General features: G+C 46.2%; 1 protein-coding gene across 9 annotated transcripts in view; it reads right to left on the bottom strand.

Moving 5' to 3' along the window:
- Positions 1–19651, bottom strand: part of LOC105483058 (tousled like kinase 2) — a 142648-nt gene extending 122997 nt beyond the window's left edge. For 3 of the 9 annotated variants that reach the window (XM_071083390.1, XM_011743634.2, XM_011743630.3), the window contains exons 1-2: positions 18113–18579; positions 16181–16266 (exon numbers count right to left, since the gene is read on the bottom strand). Coding sequence is in view for 6 of the 9 variants with exons in the window: in XM_011743634.2 (XP_011741936.1) it covers positions 16181–16261 (81 nt within the window). In the remaining 3 variants the exon portion in view is untranslated. Of the gene's footprint in view, positions 1–16180; positions 16267–17788; positions 17959–18112; positions 18580–19314 lie in introns of those variants that run through there. The other 6 variants (XM_011743629.3, XM_011743628.3, XM_071083388.1 and 3 more) reach the window with 6 other exon arrangements.
- Positions 19652–20310: the final 659 nt, after the last annotated feature.

The following is a 20310-nucleotide window of genomic DNA, read 5'->3' as shown; positions in this document are numbered from 1 at the left end:
TCAAGATCATGCCACTGCACTCCAGCCTGGGCAACAGAGCAAGACTCTGTCTCAAACAAACAAACAAACAAATTAGCTTGGGGTGGTGGTGTCTGTCCCTGTAGTCCCCTGTACCAGGAGGCAGAAGTGGGAGGATCACTTAGCCCAGGGGGTCGAGACTGCAGTGAACCGTGATCGTGCCACTGCACTCCAGCCTAGGCAACAAAGACCTTGTGTCAAAAAAAAAAAAGTATACAGTACATCTGACTGATTTTTTAAAATTCCCCTAACAACCTAAATACAGTATAGATGTGTAAAAGTTGGTTGAACTCAACTGCTGCAAAATTTGGACACTAACCTTTTGACACAGGCCGGGCACGGTGGTTCATGCCTGTAATTCCAGTGCTTTGGGAGGCCAAGGCGGGCAGAACACCTGAGGTCAGGAGTTCAAGACCAGCCGGGCCAACATGGTGAAACCCTGTTTCTACTAAAACTACAAAAAATAAGCCAGGTGCGGTGGCTCACACTTGTAATGTCAACACTTTGGGAGGCTGATGCAGGCGACCACTTGTGGTCAGAAGTTGGAGACCAGCTTGGCCAAGATGGCGAAACCCTACTTAGTCTCCACTAAAATGCAAAAAATAGCCAGGCGTGGTGGCGAGCACCTGTAGTCCCAGCTACTCGGGAGGCTGAGGTATGTGAATTGCTTCAACCAGGGAGGTGAAGGTTGCAATAACCTGAGATCAAGCCATTACACTCCAACCTGGGCAAAGAGTGAGACTCCATCTCAAAAAAAAAAAAAAAAAAAAAAAAAAAAAAAAATTTGATACAGTTATTATATCTCTTTTCCTTCATCTTAACCAGACATAAGCAGGTCAAATGGCTTTTCAAAAGAAATTAACTGAGATGTGTTTTGTTCTAGCTGGTCAACTGTCAATATAATGGAGACTGGATAAGTTAGTTTGACGCTAGTAACTACTGCTAAATTTGAACATTAAATCTGGCTGAAGTTAATAACAGAAGATATCCTGAATTGGAGGATCCTGAGATCAGCTGTACCTTCAGATGATATTTTAATTCCACAATTAATCCTTAGTAGTCCTTTAGAGTCAGGTAGAACAGGAACTAAGTGATCAACAACACTGGCTGCAGTTTATGTACTAAAAGTCACATATATACGTTTTATAGAAGCAAAATTATCAGTCATACAGCTCACATCCATTAAAACATATACCAGCACCTTGTAATCTTTACGCAGGCAACATTACCAGTCCTCAAAGGACTGATTATAATACTATTTGAGGCCATACTCTTTTTTTTTTTTTTTTTTTTTTTTTTTTTTGAGACAGTCTCATTCAGTCACCTAGGCTGGAGTGCAATGGCCATCTTGGCTCACTGCTTCCTCCATTCCCTGGGCTGAAGCGATCCAGTGATAAGCATCATCTTTTATTACGACGACAATAAAATCTTGAGGTTGTGTTCACTTAATCTGGTTGCAGCTGGTCTTTTGGGAGGGAATAAACTAGGGCCATCAATAAAATTCTCTTTGTAGAAAAAATTTTCTTAAATGAAATAAAATCCAATACTCAATTTTAAAATAAAATTCTAGCTGGGCATGGTGGCTCATGCTTGTAATCCCAGCACTTTGGGAGGCTGAGGCAGGTGGATCACTTGAGGTCAAGAGTTCAAGACCAGTCTGGCCAGCATGGTGAAACCCCATCTCTACTAAAAATACAAAAATTAGCCAGGCGTGACGGCACGCACCTGTAGTCCCAGCTACTTGAGAGGCTGAGACAGGAGAATCGCTTGAACCCGCGAGACAGTGGTTACAGTGAGCTGAGATCGTACCCCTGCATTCCAGCCTAGGCAACAGAGTGAGACCCTATCTCAAAAACAAAATAAAATACAGTAAAACTCTAGTACAGCAAATATGGATAGTAAATGTGTGATATTCTAAAAGCAACCTATGGTTTGACTAACATGAAAGGCTATCCTATGGCCGGGAGCAGTGGCTCATGCCTGTAATCCCAACACTTTAGGAGGCCGAGGCGGGCGGATCACCTGAAGTCAGGAGTTCAAGACCAGCTTGGCCAATATGGTGAAACCCCGTCTTTACTAAAAATACAAAAATTAGCCAGGCATGGTGGTGGGCACCTGTAATCTCAGCTAGTTGGAAGGCTGAGGCAGGAGAATCGCTTGAACCTGGGAGGTGGAGGTTGCAGTGAGCCAAGGTTGCACCATTGCATTCCAGCCTGGGTGGCAGAGCAAGACTCCATCTCAAAAAAAAAAAAAAAAAAAAAAAAAAAAAAAAGGCTATCCTGTGTAACTCGCCAAGTTACAAAGTAGCTTAGTTCTTACTTACCGGGCCAATAATACTATTTGTAATAGTTGCAATTAGACTATCATTACTAGCTCATCTGCATCCGTTAACAGAATTTTTAAGACTTCCAAAGCTTTTGTAGAATGTGAATTAAAAGAACCACTATTTTCTAGCTGTCCCTTATCAATAAGGCCTGAGAGGAGGTCAACAAGAGTACAGTTTAATATGATCCAACAATTCGACTTCTGGATCTGCAGCCACAAGAATTTAAAGCAGGGACTGTGAGACTAGAGCTATTTTCATAGCAGCAGCATTTGTTTTTTATAGCACTATTCACAATAGCCAAATGGTCAAAGTAACCCAAGGGTCCATCAACAGATGAATAAATAAGATGTGGTATATGCATACAATGAAATATTACTCAGCCTTAAAAAGGAAATGAAATTCTGACATATACTACAACACAGATTAACCTTGAAGACACTATGCTAAGTGAAACAATCCAGTCAAAAGGACAAATACTGTTATGATTTCATTCACATTAGTACCTAGAGTAGTCAAATTCACAGAGATGGAAAAACGGAATGATAGTTGCCAGGGGCTTGAGAGAGAGGTGGAGAATGGGGAGTTATTGGTAGGTTTTTTTGCTGTTGTTGCTTCGTTTTTTGAGACGGCGTCTCGCTCTGTCACCCAGACTGGAGTGCAGTGGCATGATCTCGGCTCATTGCAACCTCCGCCTCCCAGGTTCAAGTGATTGTCTTGCATCAGCCTCCTAAGTAGCTGGGATTACAGGTACGCACCCAACATGCCCGGCTAATTTTTTTGTATTTTTAGTAGAGATGGGGGTTTCACTATGTTGGCCAGGCTGGTCTCGAACTCCTGATTTCGTGATCTGCCCACCTCGGCCTCCCAAAATAGTGAAATTACAGGCTTGAACCACCATGCCTGGCCTGGGAGTTATTATTTAATGGGCATGGAGTTTCAATTTGGGAAGGCGAAAAAGTTCTGGGCCGGGCGCAGTAACTCACACCTGTAATCCCAGCATTTTGGAAGGCCAAGGCAGGCGGATCACCTGAGAGGTCAGAAGTTCAAGACCAGCCTGGCCAACATGGTGACACTCTGTCTCTACAAAAATACAAAAAAATAACCCAGGTATGGTGGGTGCCTGTAATCCCAGCTACTTGTGAGGCTGAGGTGGAAGAATCACTTGAACCCTGGAGGCCAAGGTTGCAGTGAGCCGAGATTGTGCCATTGCACTCCAGCCTGGGTGACAGAGCGAGACTATCTCAAAAAAAAAAAAAAAAAAAGTTCTGAAGACGGATGGTGGTGATAGTTGTATAACCATATGAATGCACTTAATGCCACCGTACACATAAACATGAATAAAAGGGTAAATGTTATATTTTACCACAATTTTTTAAAAAAGAAGTTCAAAGTCAGGCATGATGGGTCATGCCTGTAATCCCAGCACTTTGGGAGGCCGAGGTGGGTGGATTACTTTAGGTCAGGAGTTGGAGATCAGCCTGGTCAACATGGTGAAACTCCATCTCTACTAAAAGTACAAAAATTAGCCGGACGTGGTGGCAGACGCCTGTAATCCCAGCTACTCGGGAAACTGAGGCAAGAGAATCGTTTGAACCTGGGAGGAAGCCAAGATCGCACTACTGCACTCCAGCCTGGGCAACAGAGTGAGACTGAGTCTCAAAAAAGAAGCTGTTTAATAATAAATCTCTATCTCCCTCATCTAGTTAGGACTAGAAAACAGACATCATCCTTATTTTGAGACTATTTTTAGAAAAATGTTTCACCTTTATTTTCCTTGCTGCTGTCTTCAGAGAATACTTAATGGGCAAAACAAGGTACTTTTCTTGCTCCTATGGTATTTTTCTAACATCATTATTTTATTCTATGCAACCCATGTTCCCAAAAGGCTATATATATACAAAATGAAGGAAAGAATTTTGGCAGATTTTATCCTATAGAACCTTTGTTCCTGAAGGTTTATATTTTAACACCACCACTCATTCTTTCATACTACTAATACTTAACTGGAATTTTTGGAATTTATTATCCCCTATCTCAAATCTGGCTTCCTTTTTGTGTAGTTCATCAAACATAAAATTTTAAATTGGAAGTACCCAGAGAATTGAAATGACTCCTAAGTTAACTAGAGCTAGCTAACTTCTTAGCAGATTCTAGTATCAAAGCTATATTATTCCTATTCCAATCCTTTGCAATATATGCAGTATTTTAGAAAAAGGATATGTTAAGAGTAAGATATGGGGGCCAGGCGCGGTGGCTCACGTCTGTAATCCCAGCGCTTTGGAAGGCCAAGACGGGTGGATCATGAGATCAGGAGATCGAGACCATCCTGGCCAACATGGTGAAAACCCATCTCTACTAAAAATATAAAAATTAGCAGGGCATGGTGGCATGCTCCTATAGTCCCAGCTACTAGGGAGGCTGAGGCAGAAGAACTGCTTGAACCTGGGAGGCGGAGCTTGCAGTGAGCTGAGATCACGCCACTGCACTCTAGCCTGGGGACAGAGCGAGACTCCGTCTCAAAAATAAATAAATAAATAAATAAATAAATAAAATACTTAGCTAACCATGGCCAACATACTAGAAAGTTGATTCCAAACTAATCTCATCACATCTAGTAATAGCCAGGATCAAGTGAGGAACCTAACAATTTAAGACCCAGACAAGGTAGAGAGGAAGAATAGAACTAAGCCAAATTATCCCTAGACCCAGGTTTGAAATAAGAAACCACTGATAATATACCTTATTTGTTTTCCCTCTCATGGCCTTTCTTAAAAATAAAATTTTAAGAAATCTTTCCATTTAATCTGAATTTAACTAAAAGTAGACAGAGAACAAGAAATAAAATAAATGACTTTAAAGGCCAAGAGTGCCGGGCGTGGTGGCTCACGCCTGTAATCCCAGCACTTTGGGAGGCCGAGGTGGGCGGATCACAAGGTCAGGAGATCGAGACCATGGTGAAACCCCGTCTCTACTAAAAATAGAAAAAATTAGCCGGGCTCAGGGGCGGGCGCCTGTAGTCCCAGCTACTCAGGAGGCTGAGGCAGGAGAATGGCGTGAACCCGGGAGGCGGAGCTTGCAGTGAGCCGAGATTGCGCCACTGCACTCCAGCCTGGGTGACAGAGCGAGACTCCGTCTCAAAAAAAAAATAAAATAAATAAAATAAAGGCCAAGAGTGACGACAACGCCAATGCTAACCACCTATAGGCAGGAAGGAAGAAGGAAGCAGATGAGAAGTGAAAGTCACAAGGAGGTAAACTTTACAGTGACACCAGAGTTCACACACACTAAGTGTTAGTTTTATATTATTGACTGCAAAGCAATGAAATAAAGAATTACTTCCATAAGAAGCCAAGAATCCAGAGACACAAGACCAGAACTCAAAAAAATCACTTCTGCTGGGTGCAGTGGCACATGCCTGTAGTCTCAGCTACTTAGGAGGCTGGGGTGGGAAAATCACTTGAGCCCAGGAGTTCGAGGCCAGCCTAGGGATGAAGTCCTGTCTCTAAAAGTTAAAATTTAAAAATAAAAAATGATTCCAATCTGAAGTCATTTGTAGATTAAATTCTAAAGAAAAATTTTTGAAATTAGTGCAGGCATGGTGGCTCACACCTACAATCCCAGCATTTTCAGAGGCCAAGGCGGGTGAATCACCTGAGGTCAGGAGTTTGAGACCGGCCTGGCCAACATGGTGAAATCCCGTCTCTACTGAAAATACAAAAATTAGCTGGGTGCAGGGGCGCATGCCTGAAGGCCCAGCTACTTGGGAGGCTGAAGCAGGAGAATCACTTGAACTCGGGAGGCGGAGGTTGCAGTGAGCCGAGATCATGCCATTGCACTCCAGCCTGGCAACAGAGCAAGACTCCACCTCAAAAAAAAAAAAAAGAAAAGAAAAGAAAAAGAAAAAGAAAGAAAAAGAAAAATCAATGAAATGAAGCTATAATTTGAGAGGCCTGGGAGTATAGGGAGAGAAGAAAGTCAAAGCCCAGGCCCTGCCCAATGAGGGGAGTGTGGGAAAGCCACCCCATACATTAGAAGACCCATGGGCTACACCCTCAGGATAAGAGCGACTCAGCTCTTATAAAATTTCAATGTATAGGTTTATGTAGACTAGGCAAATTTAAAGAGAAAATTAATCAAGTGGAAGATAGGTCACAAGAAACTACCAAGCATTTAGATAAGAAAACAAAAAGACAAGTAATACGAGAGACAGGGTAAGAGGCAGAGAAAACACAGTGAGGTCTAGTGTATGTTTAGCATGCCAGAGAAGACAGAATAAGACAGAAGCAATATATGTCAAGATAATGGCTGAGAATATTCTATAACAGGCCAGGTGTGATGGCCCACGCCTGTAATCCCAACACCTTGGGAGGCCAAAGCAGGTGGATCACTTGAGGTCAGGAGTTTGAGAACAGCCTGGTCAACATGGTGAAACCCATCTCTTCTAAAAATACAAAAACTACTTTTTTTTTTTTGTGGCAGGCACCTGTAATTCCAGCTACTCGGGAGGCTGATACAGGGAGAACTGCTTGAACTTGGAAGGCAGAGATTGCAGTGAGAGGAGATCGCGCCACTACACTCCAGCCTGGGCGACAGAGTGAGTCGACTATATCTCAAAAAACTAAAACTAAAAATAAATAAAGAGCCTAATGGAAGCCAGTGGACAACTGTGAACAATGGACTTTAGTTAATAACGTATCATCAATTGTAACAAAGACACTAATAATGCAAAATGTTAATAATGAGAAAGTAGGGTGAGGAAGTATATGGGAACTCTGTATTAGCTGCTCAATTTTCTGTAAATCTAAAAGTGCTCTAGAAAATATACAGACTGAGCATGGTGGCTCACACCTGTAATCCCAGCACTTTGAGAGGCCAAGGCTGGCACATCACCTGAGGTCAGGAGTTCGAGATCAGGTTGGCCAAAATGGTGAAACCCTGTCTCTACTAAAAACACACACACAAAAAAATTAGCCGGCCGTGGTAGCACATGCCTTTAGTCCCAGATACTCAGGAGGTTGAGGCAGGAGAACCACTCAAGCCAAGAAGGCAGAGGTTTCAGTGAGCCGAGATCGCACCACTGCACTCAAGCCTGAGTGACACAGTGAGACCATGTCTCAAAAAAAAAAAAAAAAAAAAGTATATATATATATGTGTACACACACACACACACATACATACATACAATTAAATATAAAATGGCAATAGCATGTGAATTGTGAGGGGAATAAATGGAGTTAAATCTTCAAGGTCACCAGTCTGGGCAAAATGGCGAAACCAAGTTTCTACAAAAATACAGAAATTTGCTAGATGCCGATGGGAGGCATTTTTTTTTTAATTTATAAAAAGAAAAAATACAAAAATTATTCAAGGGTGGTGGTGTGTGCCTGTAGTCCCAGCTACTCAGGAGGCTGAGGCAGTAGGAGCACCTGAGCCCAGGAGGTCAAGGCTGCAGTGAGCCAGGATCATGCCACTTTACTCCAGCCTGGGTGACAGAGTGACACCCCATCTCAAAAAAAAAAAAAAAAAAAAAAAAATCTTCAAGGCCCTTGTACTGACGAAGAGGAACACAGAGGTATTAACATTAATCTTTGATAAGTTAAAAATATGTGTTGTAATTTCTGTAGTAACCAAAAAAAGTAACCAAAACAGAAAGGGTACAAGACTTCCAAACTAGAAGAGGCAATAGGGAGCCTTACTATTAAGAGTTATGAATAAAAACAGTCTGGATTAAGGCAGCAGCAATTGGGGCAGAAAAACACTTCAGAAATTTCAGAGAAAGGGGCATGAGTTGGTACTTGACTACATGTGAAATAAGGAGGGAATCAAATAAATACTAAAGTAAATTAATCCACAGTTCCTTAAAATGCATCAGTATAAGTATAGGCCATTTCAAACCGGGCGCGGTGGCTCAAGCCTGTAATCCCAGCACTTTGGGAGGCCGAGACGGGCGGATCACGAGGTCACAAGATCAAGACCATCCTAGCTAACATGGTGAAATCCCGTCTCTACTAAAAAAATACAAAAAACTAGCCGGGCGAGGTGGCGGGCGCCTGTAGTCCCAGCTACTCCGGAGGCTGAGGCAGGAGAATGGCGTGAACCCGGGAGGCGGAGCTTGCAGTGAGCTGAGATCCGGCCACTGCACTCCAGCCTGGGTGCCACAGCGAGACTCCGTCTCAAAAAAAAATAAAATAAAAAAAAATAAAATAAAATAAGTATAGGCCATTTCTCAGCATTCATGCTTATTGAGCATCGTCAGGCATGTAATTAAATTAAATGTAAGACATATAAACATTTTTTAAAAATGAAAGTGGCTTTGGTGTGTGAAATAGTTGACACTAGATATTCATAACTGAAAGCTTCTAATTGCTGCAATGAACTACATGAAAATAAAGGTATCAGTTGGTTAAATACCTTTTCAGAAGTCAAATCTGATTATATAACCTGATGTATCAGACTTAAAAATGTATAAAAGGGCATGGTGCTGTAATTCCAGTACTTTGGGAGGCCAAGGCAGGTAGATCACCTGAGGTCAGGAGTTCCAGACCAGTCTGGCCAACATAGTAAACCCCCATCTCTGCTAAAAATACAAAAATTATCTGGGCATGATGGCATGCACCTGTAATCCCAGCTACTCGGGAGGCTGAGGCAGGAGAACTGCTTGAACCCGGGAAGCAGAGGCTGCTGTGAGCTCAGATCATGCCACTGCACTCCAGCCTGGGCGACAAAAGTGAAACTCCGTCTCCAAAAAAAAAAAAAAAAAAGTGAGAACTTAAAAGATACTTACCGCTGGGCATGGTGGCTCATGCCTGTAATCCCAGCTCTTTGGGAGGCCAAGGCGGGTGGATCACTTGAGGTCGGGAGTTCAAGAACAGCCTGACCAACATGAAGAAACCCCGTCTCTACTGAAAATACAAAATTAGCCGGGTGTGTTGGCGCATGCCTGTAATCCCAGCTACTTGGGAGGCTGAGGCAGGAAAATCACTTGAACCTGGGAGGCAGAGGTTGCGGTGAGCCGAGATCGTGCCATTGCATTCCAGCCTGGGCAACAAGAGTGTTCCAGTCTGGGCAACAAGAGTGAAACTCCGTCTCAAGAAAAAAAAAAAAAGACACTTGCTAAGGATTTAAATAAAGAACTCCTGCAGATTAAACTAATAAATTTTTATAGACATCTCCTTGTTGACTTGCTTTTTTTTTTTTTTTTTTTTGAACAGAGTCTCACTCTGTTGCCCAGGCTGGAGTGCACAGTGGCGCAATCTCAGCTCACTGCAACCTCCACCTCCCGGGTTCAAGCAATTCTCCTGCCTCAGCCTCCTGAGCAGCTGGGACTACAGGAGCCTGCTGACTTATCTAGTCTTTCTAGGGCGGTTAACTTAGTTCTCTTGGAAACAATTCTTCTATTTTGCAATCATATTTCTCTTTCTCTTTTTTTTTTTTTTGAGACAGAGTCTCGCTCTGTCACCCAGGCTGGAGTGCAGTGGCATGATCTCGGCTCACTGCAACCTCCAACTCCCTGGTTCAAGTGATTCTCCTGCCTTAGCCTCCTGAGTAGCTGGGATTACAGGCACGTGCCACCACGCCCAGCTTATTTTTGTATTTTTAGTAGAGACAGGTTTCATTATATTGGCCAGGATGGTCTCGATCTCCTGACCTCGTGATCCGCCCACCTCGGCCTCCCAAAGTGCTGGGACTACAGGCGTAAGCCACCACACCCGGCCTGCAGTATTTCACTGGTTTATGCGATTGTGTATTAAACTGAATAATTACAACACAAGTGTAAGTTATTGGAAAATGATCCTTGACATGGTTATAATTCAATTGGTAGGAGCAATGTGATAAGCATCAGTCAGTATGGCTTATAGAGAATGGAGAATGCCTATTAATCCAGTGAATTGATTATGTACAGATTTGTTAACCACTATCCCTATTATAAAAGATCTAAATTAACTTCTTATTGCTTTTGTTGTACTGTTGCAACAGTACCTGGCACACACTATTATAAGTATTTGCTACTATATTAGCATTGATACTCAAACTAGGTACAAGTAACAATGCATGAAAGGGTGAAATTCTGCCTACTTTACATGGTCTCCAGAACCGCTGAGACTACCTGTACTTGAACTGTCAAAAGGGAGCAGGGTGTGGAATATAAATGGCAACAGGTTGATTGAAAACATATGAATTCAAGATATAGTCAGTTTCACATTACTAGAAGTAGATTATCCGGTGCTTACAGGAAGAGATCTTAAAAAAGAGGTAGGAGAGGCCAGGCGTGGTGGCTCACGCCTGTCATCCCAGCACTTTGGGAGGCCGAGGTGGGCGTATCACAAGGTCAAGAGACAGAGACCATCCTGGCCAACTAACATGGCGAAACCCCGTCTCCACTAAAAATATAAAAATTAGCTGAGCGTAGTGGCCCACGCCTGTAGTCCCAGCTACTCGGGAGGTTGAGGCAAGAGAATCGCTTGAACCTGGGAGGCGGAGGCTGCAGTGAGCCAAGATCGTGCCACTGCACTCCAGCCCAGCGAGACTCCGTCTCAAAAAAAAAAAAAAAAAGAGGTAGGACAGCTCACATGTCAGGTCAACAAGACATAAAGAACTAGGAGTTGGGCGCGGTGGCTCACACCTGTAATCCCAGCACTTTGGGAGGCCAAGGTGGGCAGATCACGAGGTCAGGAGATCAAGACCATCCTGGCTAATACAGTGAAACCCCGTTTCCACTAAAAATACAAAAAATTAGCCAGACGTGATGGTGGGCACCTGTAGTCCCAGTTACTCGGGAGGCTGAGCTTGCAGTGAGCAGAGATCGTGCCACTGCACTCCAGCCTGGGCAACAGAGCAAGACTCTATCTCAAAAAAAAAAAAAAGAACTAGGTTCACAACCCAATTTAACCTTATCACCTCAAAACTGCTAAGACGATGGTTCCAGGTTCTCCTAAAAAGGGGCAGCTAGACTAGGGAGCCGCTATAGACTTTTCGGTGCACATTACACTACTTTCCCCTCATCAATTCATGAATGACAGAAAATGTCAATCTTTTAAACAAAAACCAAATAGTGCATCCCAAAATCCAAAACAAATGACCTTGGTTTAACATTATTATGAAGTAAATATGCTGAGAAACTGAGTACATATAAACACACTATGCAAGAAAATTAAAAATTTGCACTATGCAAGAAAATTAGAAATAAAAAATTAAAAACCCAAATATAGGTAATGAGCCACTTAAATATAAGTAATAGATGTGGAGATTTGGCCATTTTTTTTTAGTCTAAGTAATGCAGTGTGTATCTAATTTGCAGGTGGAAAAAAACTTGAAAGTTATACAACAGAAGATTTACAATAACCAGAAAGTTCAAAGACTGTAGCTACTTGTAACACTCTTGTCCACTAGGAAAGAATCCACAGTGGCACTGACTTTCTTCCTTCTATGGACATCAAAAAGTACTGAAAATGTTATGAATAGTTAGGAGAAACTCAAGAGACAGCCCAAGAGGCTGAACCAGTCCCACTAGATGGCACCATCACAGGGAAGTCACTCTACTCTCTCATTTGGAGATGCAGGGGCCGAAATCTTTTTTGATCTTCAAAAAACAAAGCTGTCATCAACACAGTGATACTCTTTTTTTTTTTTTTCTTTTTGAGACGGAGTGGAGTCTTGCTCTGTCACCCAGGCTGGAGTGCAGTGGTGCGATCTCGGCTTACTGCAAGCCCCGCCTCCTGGGTTCACGCCATTCTCCTGCCTCAGCCTCCCGGGTAGCTGGGACTACAGGCACCCACCACCACGCCCGGCTAATTTTTTGTATTTTTTGGTAGAGATGGCGTTTCACCGTGTTAGCCAGAATGGTCTCGATCTCCTCACCTCATGATCTGCCTGCCTCGGCCTCCCAAAGTGCTGGGATTACAGGGGTGAGCCACTGTGCTCGGCCCTAACACGGTGTGATATTCTCATTGAGAAATAAGGATCCGAAATGAGAATTCAAAGCCAGGGAGAGGAGTTTTTCCAAAAACACCCTTTTCTCCCAGTATCATCATCCCCTCCACACCCCCATTTCAAATCAACAGTCTGAGAGGTACAATGTCTTACTGGTAAAAGAAGTAATACAAAGGCTGGGCACGGTGGCTCACGCCTATAATCCCAGCACTTTGGGAGGCCGAGGCAGGTGGATCACCTGAGGTCAGGAGTTCCAGACCAGCCTGGCCAACATGGTGAAACTCCGTCTCTACTAAAAATACAAAAAATCAGCTGGGCATGGTGGCACGTGCCTGTAATCCCAGCTATTTGGGAGGCTGAGGCAGGAGAATTGCTTGAACCCAGGAAGCGGAGGTTGCAGTGAGCTGAGATTGCACCATTGCACTCCAGCCTGGGCAACAAGAGTGAAACTCTGTCTCAAAAAAAAAAAAAAAAAAGGCCGGGCGCGGTGGCTCAGGCCTGTAATCCCAGCACTTTGGGAGGCCAAGACGGGTGGATCACGAGGTCAGGAGATCGAGACCATCCTGCCTAACATGGTGAAACCCCGTCTCTACTAAAAAATACAAAAAACTAGCTGGGCGAGGTGGCAGGCGCCTGTAGTCCCAGCTACTCAGGAGGCTGAAGCAGGAGAATGGTGTAAACCCGGGAGGCGGAGCTTGCAGTGAGCTGAGATCCGGCCACTGCACTCCAGCCTGGGCGACTGAGCGAGACTCCGTTGCACAAAAAAAAAAAAAAAAAAAAAAAAGAAGTCATACAAAATGGAGATTTTATTTTCCCAGCTCTGCAAACTACAGAATTAATTTTTTTCTTCAAGTTTCTTTGTTATGGAAAAAAAAAATACTCTCCTGCTAGTCCTCAAGTAACAAATTCATTGTAATCAACAATACTAACCATGACTGGAAATATCAAAATAACATACAACTACTGAAGCCGGGCATGGTGGCTCACGCCTGTAATCCCAGCACTTTGGGAGGCCGAGAAAGGCAGATCATAAGGTTGGGAGTTCGAGACCAGCCTGGACAATACGGTGGAACCCCCATCTACTAAAAATACAAAAATTAGCTGGGCGTGGTGGCGGGTGCCTGCAGTCCCAGCTACTCAGGAGGCTGAGGCAGGAGAATCGCTTGAACCCGGGAGGCAGAGATTGCAGGAGGCCAAGATTGTGCCACTGCACTCCAGCCTAGGCGACAGAGCGACTGTCTCAAACAAACAAACAACTAATGGAATAAAAACATCTGGAAATAAAGCTGGGTGCAGTGAGTGGCTCATGCCTGTAATCCCAACACTTTGGGAGGCCAGGCAGGTGAATCATTTGAGGTCAGGAGTTCAAGACCAGCCTGGCCAACATGGTAAAATCCCATCTCTACTAAAAATACAAAAGTTAACAGTGTGCTAGTGCCGCAGGCCTGTAATCCCAGCTATCTGGGAGGTTGAGGCAGGAGAATCACTTAAGACTGGGAGGTGGAGGTTGAGGTGAGCTGAGATCCTGCCACTGCACACCAGCCTGGGCTAGAGAGTGAGACCCTCTCAAAAACAAAGAAAAAAACTGGAAATAGGTAAATTTCTTTTTCTGTACAGAGAACTTCTTTCTATGTTGAAGGCAGAATTTTCTATTAAACAGATAGGCTACTGTATTAAAGTTTTCTGATACCTTAGTTACATGATTTTAAGCTGGGGCTAGACAGCAACATGTTGAATGTCACTCATTCTTATCACTTATGCCCCACTCCATCAAAAGTATACTTGGATACAGCCATCAAGAACCTAAAAACAGAACAACAACCCTAATGACAAAGATCAGTGAGCTTAAACTATGTACAATTTGAATACAAACTTACTGACTTACAGGATGGGGGAGGGGGGGTGTCGGGGGACCATTTAAACAGACAGCTCTGGATATTAGCCTTATGCTCAATCTTCAAGTGAAAAGACAAATCAGAGGTCATTTAGAAATCTATTTAGTATTCAAATACATTGCTCACTTCTACTTGAAGCTACTTCACCTAGATCAGAGAGTTTACATTTGTACATGCAACTTCAATATACAATGTCCAGGAGTACAGCCACTCTAAAGTGCCACAAAAGTAAAACTGTCTAAGTGGCCAAAGAAATTAAGAATATGTAACAAATCCTGTGTTCCCACAGCACCTTGTTACAGCTGTAATACAGATCTCATCACAGTATCATCTCTCTCTCCCCAAACTGCAGATGTGGAGGTACTGTGCTCAAGCATCAGCCCTAATATCTTGCACAATGCCTAGCATACAGCAAGTGCTCAATATTTGTTAAATAAACAAAAAGTATCAAGCTGGCTGGGTGCGGTGGCTCATGCCTGTAATCCTAGCACTTTGGAAGGCCAAGGCGGGCAGATCACTTGAGGTCAGGAGTTCGAGACCCAGCCTGGCCAACACGGAGAAACCCCGTCTCTACTAAAAATAAAAAAAAATTAGCCAGGTGTGGTGGTGCATGCCTGTAATCCCAGCTACTCAGGATGCTGAGGCAGGAGAATCACTTGAACCCGGGAGGCAGAGGTTGCAGTGAGCCGAGATCGTGCCACTGCACTCTAGCCTGGGCAACAGAGCAAGGCTCTGTCTCAAAAAAAAAAAAAAAAAAAAAAAAACACGAAACCCTATCAAGCTATCCCAGCTCACCAAAATGTGAGACCCATCAAAGAAGCCCATTTTTCCAACTAAACCTCAACACGCCTTCTCCTTGGAGAAGCTATTAACTGAGCACGAGATCAACACCCAGGTTACCATGAAACAGGATTTCTTGAAAAGCACAGAAAGAAATGTTGTATCACATTGGTTAAAGATCAAAAGCTCAGTCAGGCACAGTGGCTCCCGCCTGTGATCCCAGTACTTTGGGAGGCCGAGGTGGGTGGATCACCTGAGGGGAGGAGTTCAAGACCGGCCTGGCCAAGATGGTGAAACCCAGTCTCTACTAAAAATACAAAAATCAGCTGGGCGTAGTGGCGGGCGCCTGTAATCCCAGCTATTCAGGAGGCTGGGGCAGGAGAATCCCTTGAACCCAGGAGGCGGAGGCTGCAGTGAGCTGAGATCACGTCATTCCACTCCAGCCTGGGCGACAAGAGCAAAATTATGTCTCAAAAAAAAAAAAAACTCAATAGCTCATACATTCACACACCTCAAGCCCAAGGAATGTGATCTTGGACCAATGAAGCTTTTAAATAAAATATTGTAAATATACTTTGCATACTGCATTAAAATCAAACATTTTACACATTGTAAAATCATCCTATGAGAGCAGAGGGGTGGACCAGTGGGTACAAAAGCACGCATAGGAAACTGTAACATTGCTTAACTTCATAGGTGCCCATTAATGGGGGCCTAATCTAATATTATGCTCCTGCAACAAAAATAAAAACTAAGAAGGAAGAATGAGAAGAGCAACAAACCAGTCTGAGGGTGCAACCAGTAAAGAGTCTGCAGACTTCACAGAGGCCAATTTTTCAAAACTCTACCATGTAACTACCTCCAAAGTCCAATGTAACAAAGCTATGCAATGCTTTATAATTTTCTTTCTGAATGACTGACAAATTTTAACAAAATATGGCATAGAATCTATACACACATCCTGTTAGTTTCCTTGTAACAAGAACCATGAGAAACCTCTCCTATACCAGCCAGGAAGAAGAAACATATATTCACATATAGAACATTTTCAAACCTACTATGTTAAATGACTACTGGAATGACTAGTAGGACCTAAAAGTTCACCGAAATTAAGACCCAAATCATCTCCTCTGCAAACTATCAGAAGGGCCTACCCAAGTTGCTCTTAATCATTTAAAAAATATGTTTAAATCAGAATATGAATAGTGTTCATTATCATCATTTTACTCACCTTACTAACACCTACTCCAGTAAACCTGGCCTCCAATAATTCCTGCCGTCGTGGGTCCAGGCTATGCAATTCTTCCATCATTTCTACTGAAAAAGAAAAAAGTAGGCTGTGAAACCATAAATACTAATATGTGAGGCGGCAATTTTTTGTAGAACAAAACTCATAGTAATTATTTCACTGAATGATCAAATGCAGTTAAATCTCAAGTAAATACAGCATACAAGTGGTAGACTACTATGTGCTGCATCAAACAGTAATACATTTAAAACATCTAAAGCAGCTCAGAAGTCCTCTTCTATGACAGTCACTTATTCTTCCCTAGTTCTGATCTGATTTTAACAGCAAAAATAAACCCCTCAAACCCTTCATATAATCTCTGTAACAAAGTTGAGCACAGGGGAAAAAACAAAACAAGAACTAGCCTGCAAAAAGAAAATTCCTTCTATCAGCCTTCGAATCTAGCTAAGTATCTTCAGATATTTATTTCCCACTCAGGAAATAGTCCTTAAACTAAAAATATAAACCATTGACAATAATTTCAAAAGAATATAGGATGAATCAGAAGCTACAAATAACTGCAAAAACACTATAATACAGCTCCTTTCTCTGAAGAGCTCACAGTAGCTCATGAGAAAAGGAATTAATTATTTTAAATTTAATAGAGAGCCCACGGTGAAACCATCCACCTCCATTGACTCAGGAAATTAATATAGCTCCATAACAATCCCTTTAAAAAATCGTTTTCTGACCACTCCCTGCAGTAGGTTTCTCTTGATTCTGGACATCTGCTTTTAGCCCTTCTTCCAAGCAGGGAGGGGCAGGAGGACACCATTTTTAAACTTCCATAACCAATTAATGCACAGGCTACTTTCAGCAAATATGTCCATCCTTTGCAAGACACCAACTCCTACACGACCCATTGAAAACCTCCCTTTAAAATTAACAGTGGAAAAGAAGCATACATCATTACATAGAACCCCTTCGAACACATTATTAAGTAGTTGGAATGGTTGGTGTGATTTTAAAGTTACTGAAAAAATGAATCGAACATTCTCCTCTGCAATCCAACAACTCCACAATCTCCAGTAACAACCCCCTTACAAGTCCTTCAGTTTCATTTCCCTTCCTGGATTGAGAGCCTGGGGCAAAGGGGAATGAAAAGGTGACAAATTAAAGTTTCACCCACACAAGCAAGTGCAGGTTAGAGAGAGAATTAGGAAATTCTCAGAAAGGTTGAAATGCATCTTTATAAAAAGAAAAAGAAGGAAAAAAAAAGACTGGGGGAATGAGTTTCCCCCGTGGCCTTCCTCGCCTCTTGCCCTGCCCTAATCGAGGTCGGAATGGCAGAGGTTGCAGTCTCTCCCAAACCCCAAGGTCTCTCGCAACATTTCCCAAACCTATCCATCCCCAGGCCCGGCCCGGAAAATGACGCCCCGGCGGTTATTCCGTTTAATGTCAACTCATGTTAAGGAAATAGCCACTCCGTCTAATTCCAGCGGGGCCTTGGACTGGGATCCTCCCTGCAGCCAACAGCCGGGAAACAGGGGCGACGGGGCCTGGTCCCGGCGCCCCTCGCCGGCTCCAAACTTTCCCCAACTCCAGGCCCACCTGTCACGGAGGAAGGGAGGGCCGGCTCTCGGGGGCGCCCGGGAGGCTGCCGAGGCCTCCAGCTGCCGGGGCGCCCCCGTCTCTCCTCCGGCCGCCGGCCCCAATCCCAGGCCAGGGCCGCCTGGGCCTCCCCCATCTTCGGCCCGGCCCCTCGGCAACCCGCAGCCCTCAGGGAGCCCCTCCCGCCTCAGCGCCCAGGAGCTGCGGTCCGGAGCCGACCCCGAGCTGGGGCCCAGGTCGCAGGCTCCTCAGGCCAGAGGGGTCCCTGGGACGGTTAATGCCCCAGGCCTGGCGCCCTCCCCCGCCCGGGGCTCAGCCTCTCACCTGCCGCCGCCGCCGCCGCTCCACGCTCCTCCCGGGAGGGGCCCCGACCCGACCCGGCTGCGGGCCGCTCCGCTCTCCCCCTGGGCAGGCCCGGGGCGGAGCCGGGGCCTCTCCTGAACGCCGCAACCCCCCGCCCGGGCAGCCGCCGCCGGCGCCCGGCTCCACGAGAGGGCGGGCGGGGGAGGGGGGGCACGAAGGCCGCAGATCCCCGGGCTCGCGTACAGAGCCAGGCGCCCGACGCGGGCCCGGGCCCGGGCGGCCGCGGGGGGCGCGGGACCGGCCTCCTGGCGCCGGACAAAGGCCAAGGGAGGCGCAGGAGGGCCCAGGCCGGGCCGGGAGGTGGGGGCCCGCTCGGCTGGGGGCCACTCGGGTGCGGCGCGGAGGGCGGGGGGGGGTCGGAACCGCTGGTGCCCAGGACCCGCCTCCGGCCCCTTAATCCGGATCGGTTCGGTCCGGATTAGTAGTGATCGGTGTAAACACACTAGTGAAACCGCGTGTTTCCTCGCGAGATTTGCACGGCTGGGAGGCAGGGGGGGTCCTGGGGGGGTGGGGGAAGCGCCGACAGTGGGGGAGGAGGGGGAGGGGACGAGGAAGGTTGGGGGGGGTCCCCGCTGCCCCGGCGCCCCGCCTCCTCCAATCAGCGGCCGCGCTGCCGGGCAGGGGTTAACCAGGGGACACCGCGCCGACCGAGGAGGCCGCGCCTCGCCGGGCGGCTGAGGGCGGGTGACGGGCGGCGCCGGCGGACGGGCCGCGACGCGAGGGGAGGTCGGGCGGCCGGGGGCGCCCTGCGACTGCCGGAGGCCAGAGGCCTGGAGGACCTGCCGCCGCCTTTGTCACCGGTCCCCGCCCCGCTGGACTTGCCCGGGCCGGGGCAGTGGGGCCGGCGCTGGAGGGGCTTGACCGCCCAGGTCCACCCATTCTTGGATCTGCCTCGCCGGCCCCCGCGCCCGCCCAACCCCAGCCCAACCCCTCGGCTCCGCGAGTTTGGGTGAGAAGTGCGGCGGCTTTTCCCAGGGATGGAGTTTAGAAGACGCTAATCCTATGTGCGAGCGGCGGACCCCACCCGGACTTCCCGGAGGCGCCCGGTTAGTGAGGCGACGGCGCCCACCTGCGTTCGCGGACTCGCGGCCGCCACTCCCCGGAGCAGCCGGCCCACCCCAGCCCCGCGCGGCGCCCCGGAGGGCGGGCTGCACTCCACGTACCTGGCTAGCAGAGCGTCTCCAGGGACAAAAGGTGCCCTGGGATCAAAGCCGAGCCCCCGCCCCCGCCGGGATGCTGCCCTCCGGAAGGAGGGGCGCTGCCCCCAAGGTACTGTCCCCGGGCACCCAGGGAGAGGTTCCATTTCAACCTCCGATGAAAAAAACGGCCCTCCCAGGTACTTAGGAGGGTCTGAGGGTAAGTGCCAAGACGGAGAAACACGCCGGCCCCTGACAGAATATCTCCTGAGGAATGAGAACTATCTAGTGGGCAAGGAGGGCTTCCTGCATAGCAGAGGGCACCCACTCTGATCGCGCAGCGCCAAGGGGAAAAAATCACACTCTTCACCGGCTCCCCTGAGCCAGGACAGTCTCCGGTGCAGCCACCCACCTTATAATTTTCCGCGGATGCTGCCTTGATCAGATGTCTGAAGATGACTTTAAGGACTACAAGCGAATCTCAAGGGGAAAATTCAGACCTTGAACAACAGCCTTGAACTTTTTCAGGGTTAAACAAGTACTCCCAAGTGGAGTTTCTGTCCTTATTTCTTCGTTCTTCTCTAAATTCTTCCATATATTACCAGAACACAGACCTGCCAAAACGACACAGGATGGCGCTTTGCTTTTTGTTAGTTCTCCAGCCTTCCAAACCCTTGGGGCACATTCAAGCGCTGTGGAAAAACTCCATTAAACCAAGAGTCGTCTTACTCCAGATCCCAGACTGCTTGGGAAGTTGGACATGCGTATTCCCAAAGAGAACAGTGTTGGAAGGAGAGAGGAGAGCAGCCAGGGGGTGGGGGGTAGAGGGTAGGAAGAGAGGGCAAGATGGAGGACTACCACTCGAGGCCAGCCTCTACTGCCTGATAGGGCGGGAGAACCTAAGAGCCCGTCCAAGGCAACACAAAAGCCAGTGAGGGTAGGTCTTTAATTGCAGCCAACGATCAAGAAAGCAACTCCATCAAATGACACTGCCTTTTTAAAACTTTATTTTTTTCTGAGTCA

The sequence above is a fragment of the Macaca nemestrina genome, chromosome 17 (genome assembly GCF_043159975.1).
Source record: "Macaca nemestrina isolate mMacNem1 chromosome 17, mMacNem.hap1, whole genome shotgun sequence".
Lineage (NCBI taxonomy): Eukaryota > Metazoa > Chordata > Mammalia > Primates > Cercopithecidae > Macaca > Macaca nemestrina.
Note: the sequence above shows the minus strand (reverse complement) of the source record. Positions and strands in the feature narration are given on the sequence as shown.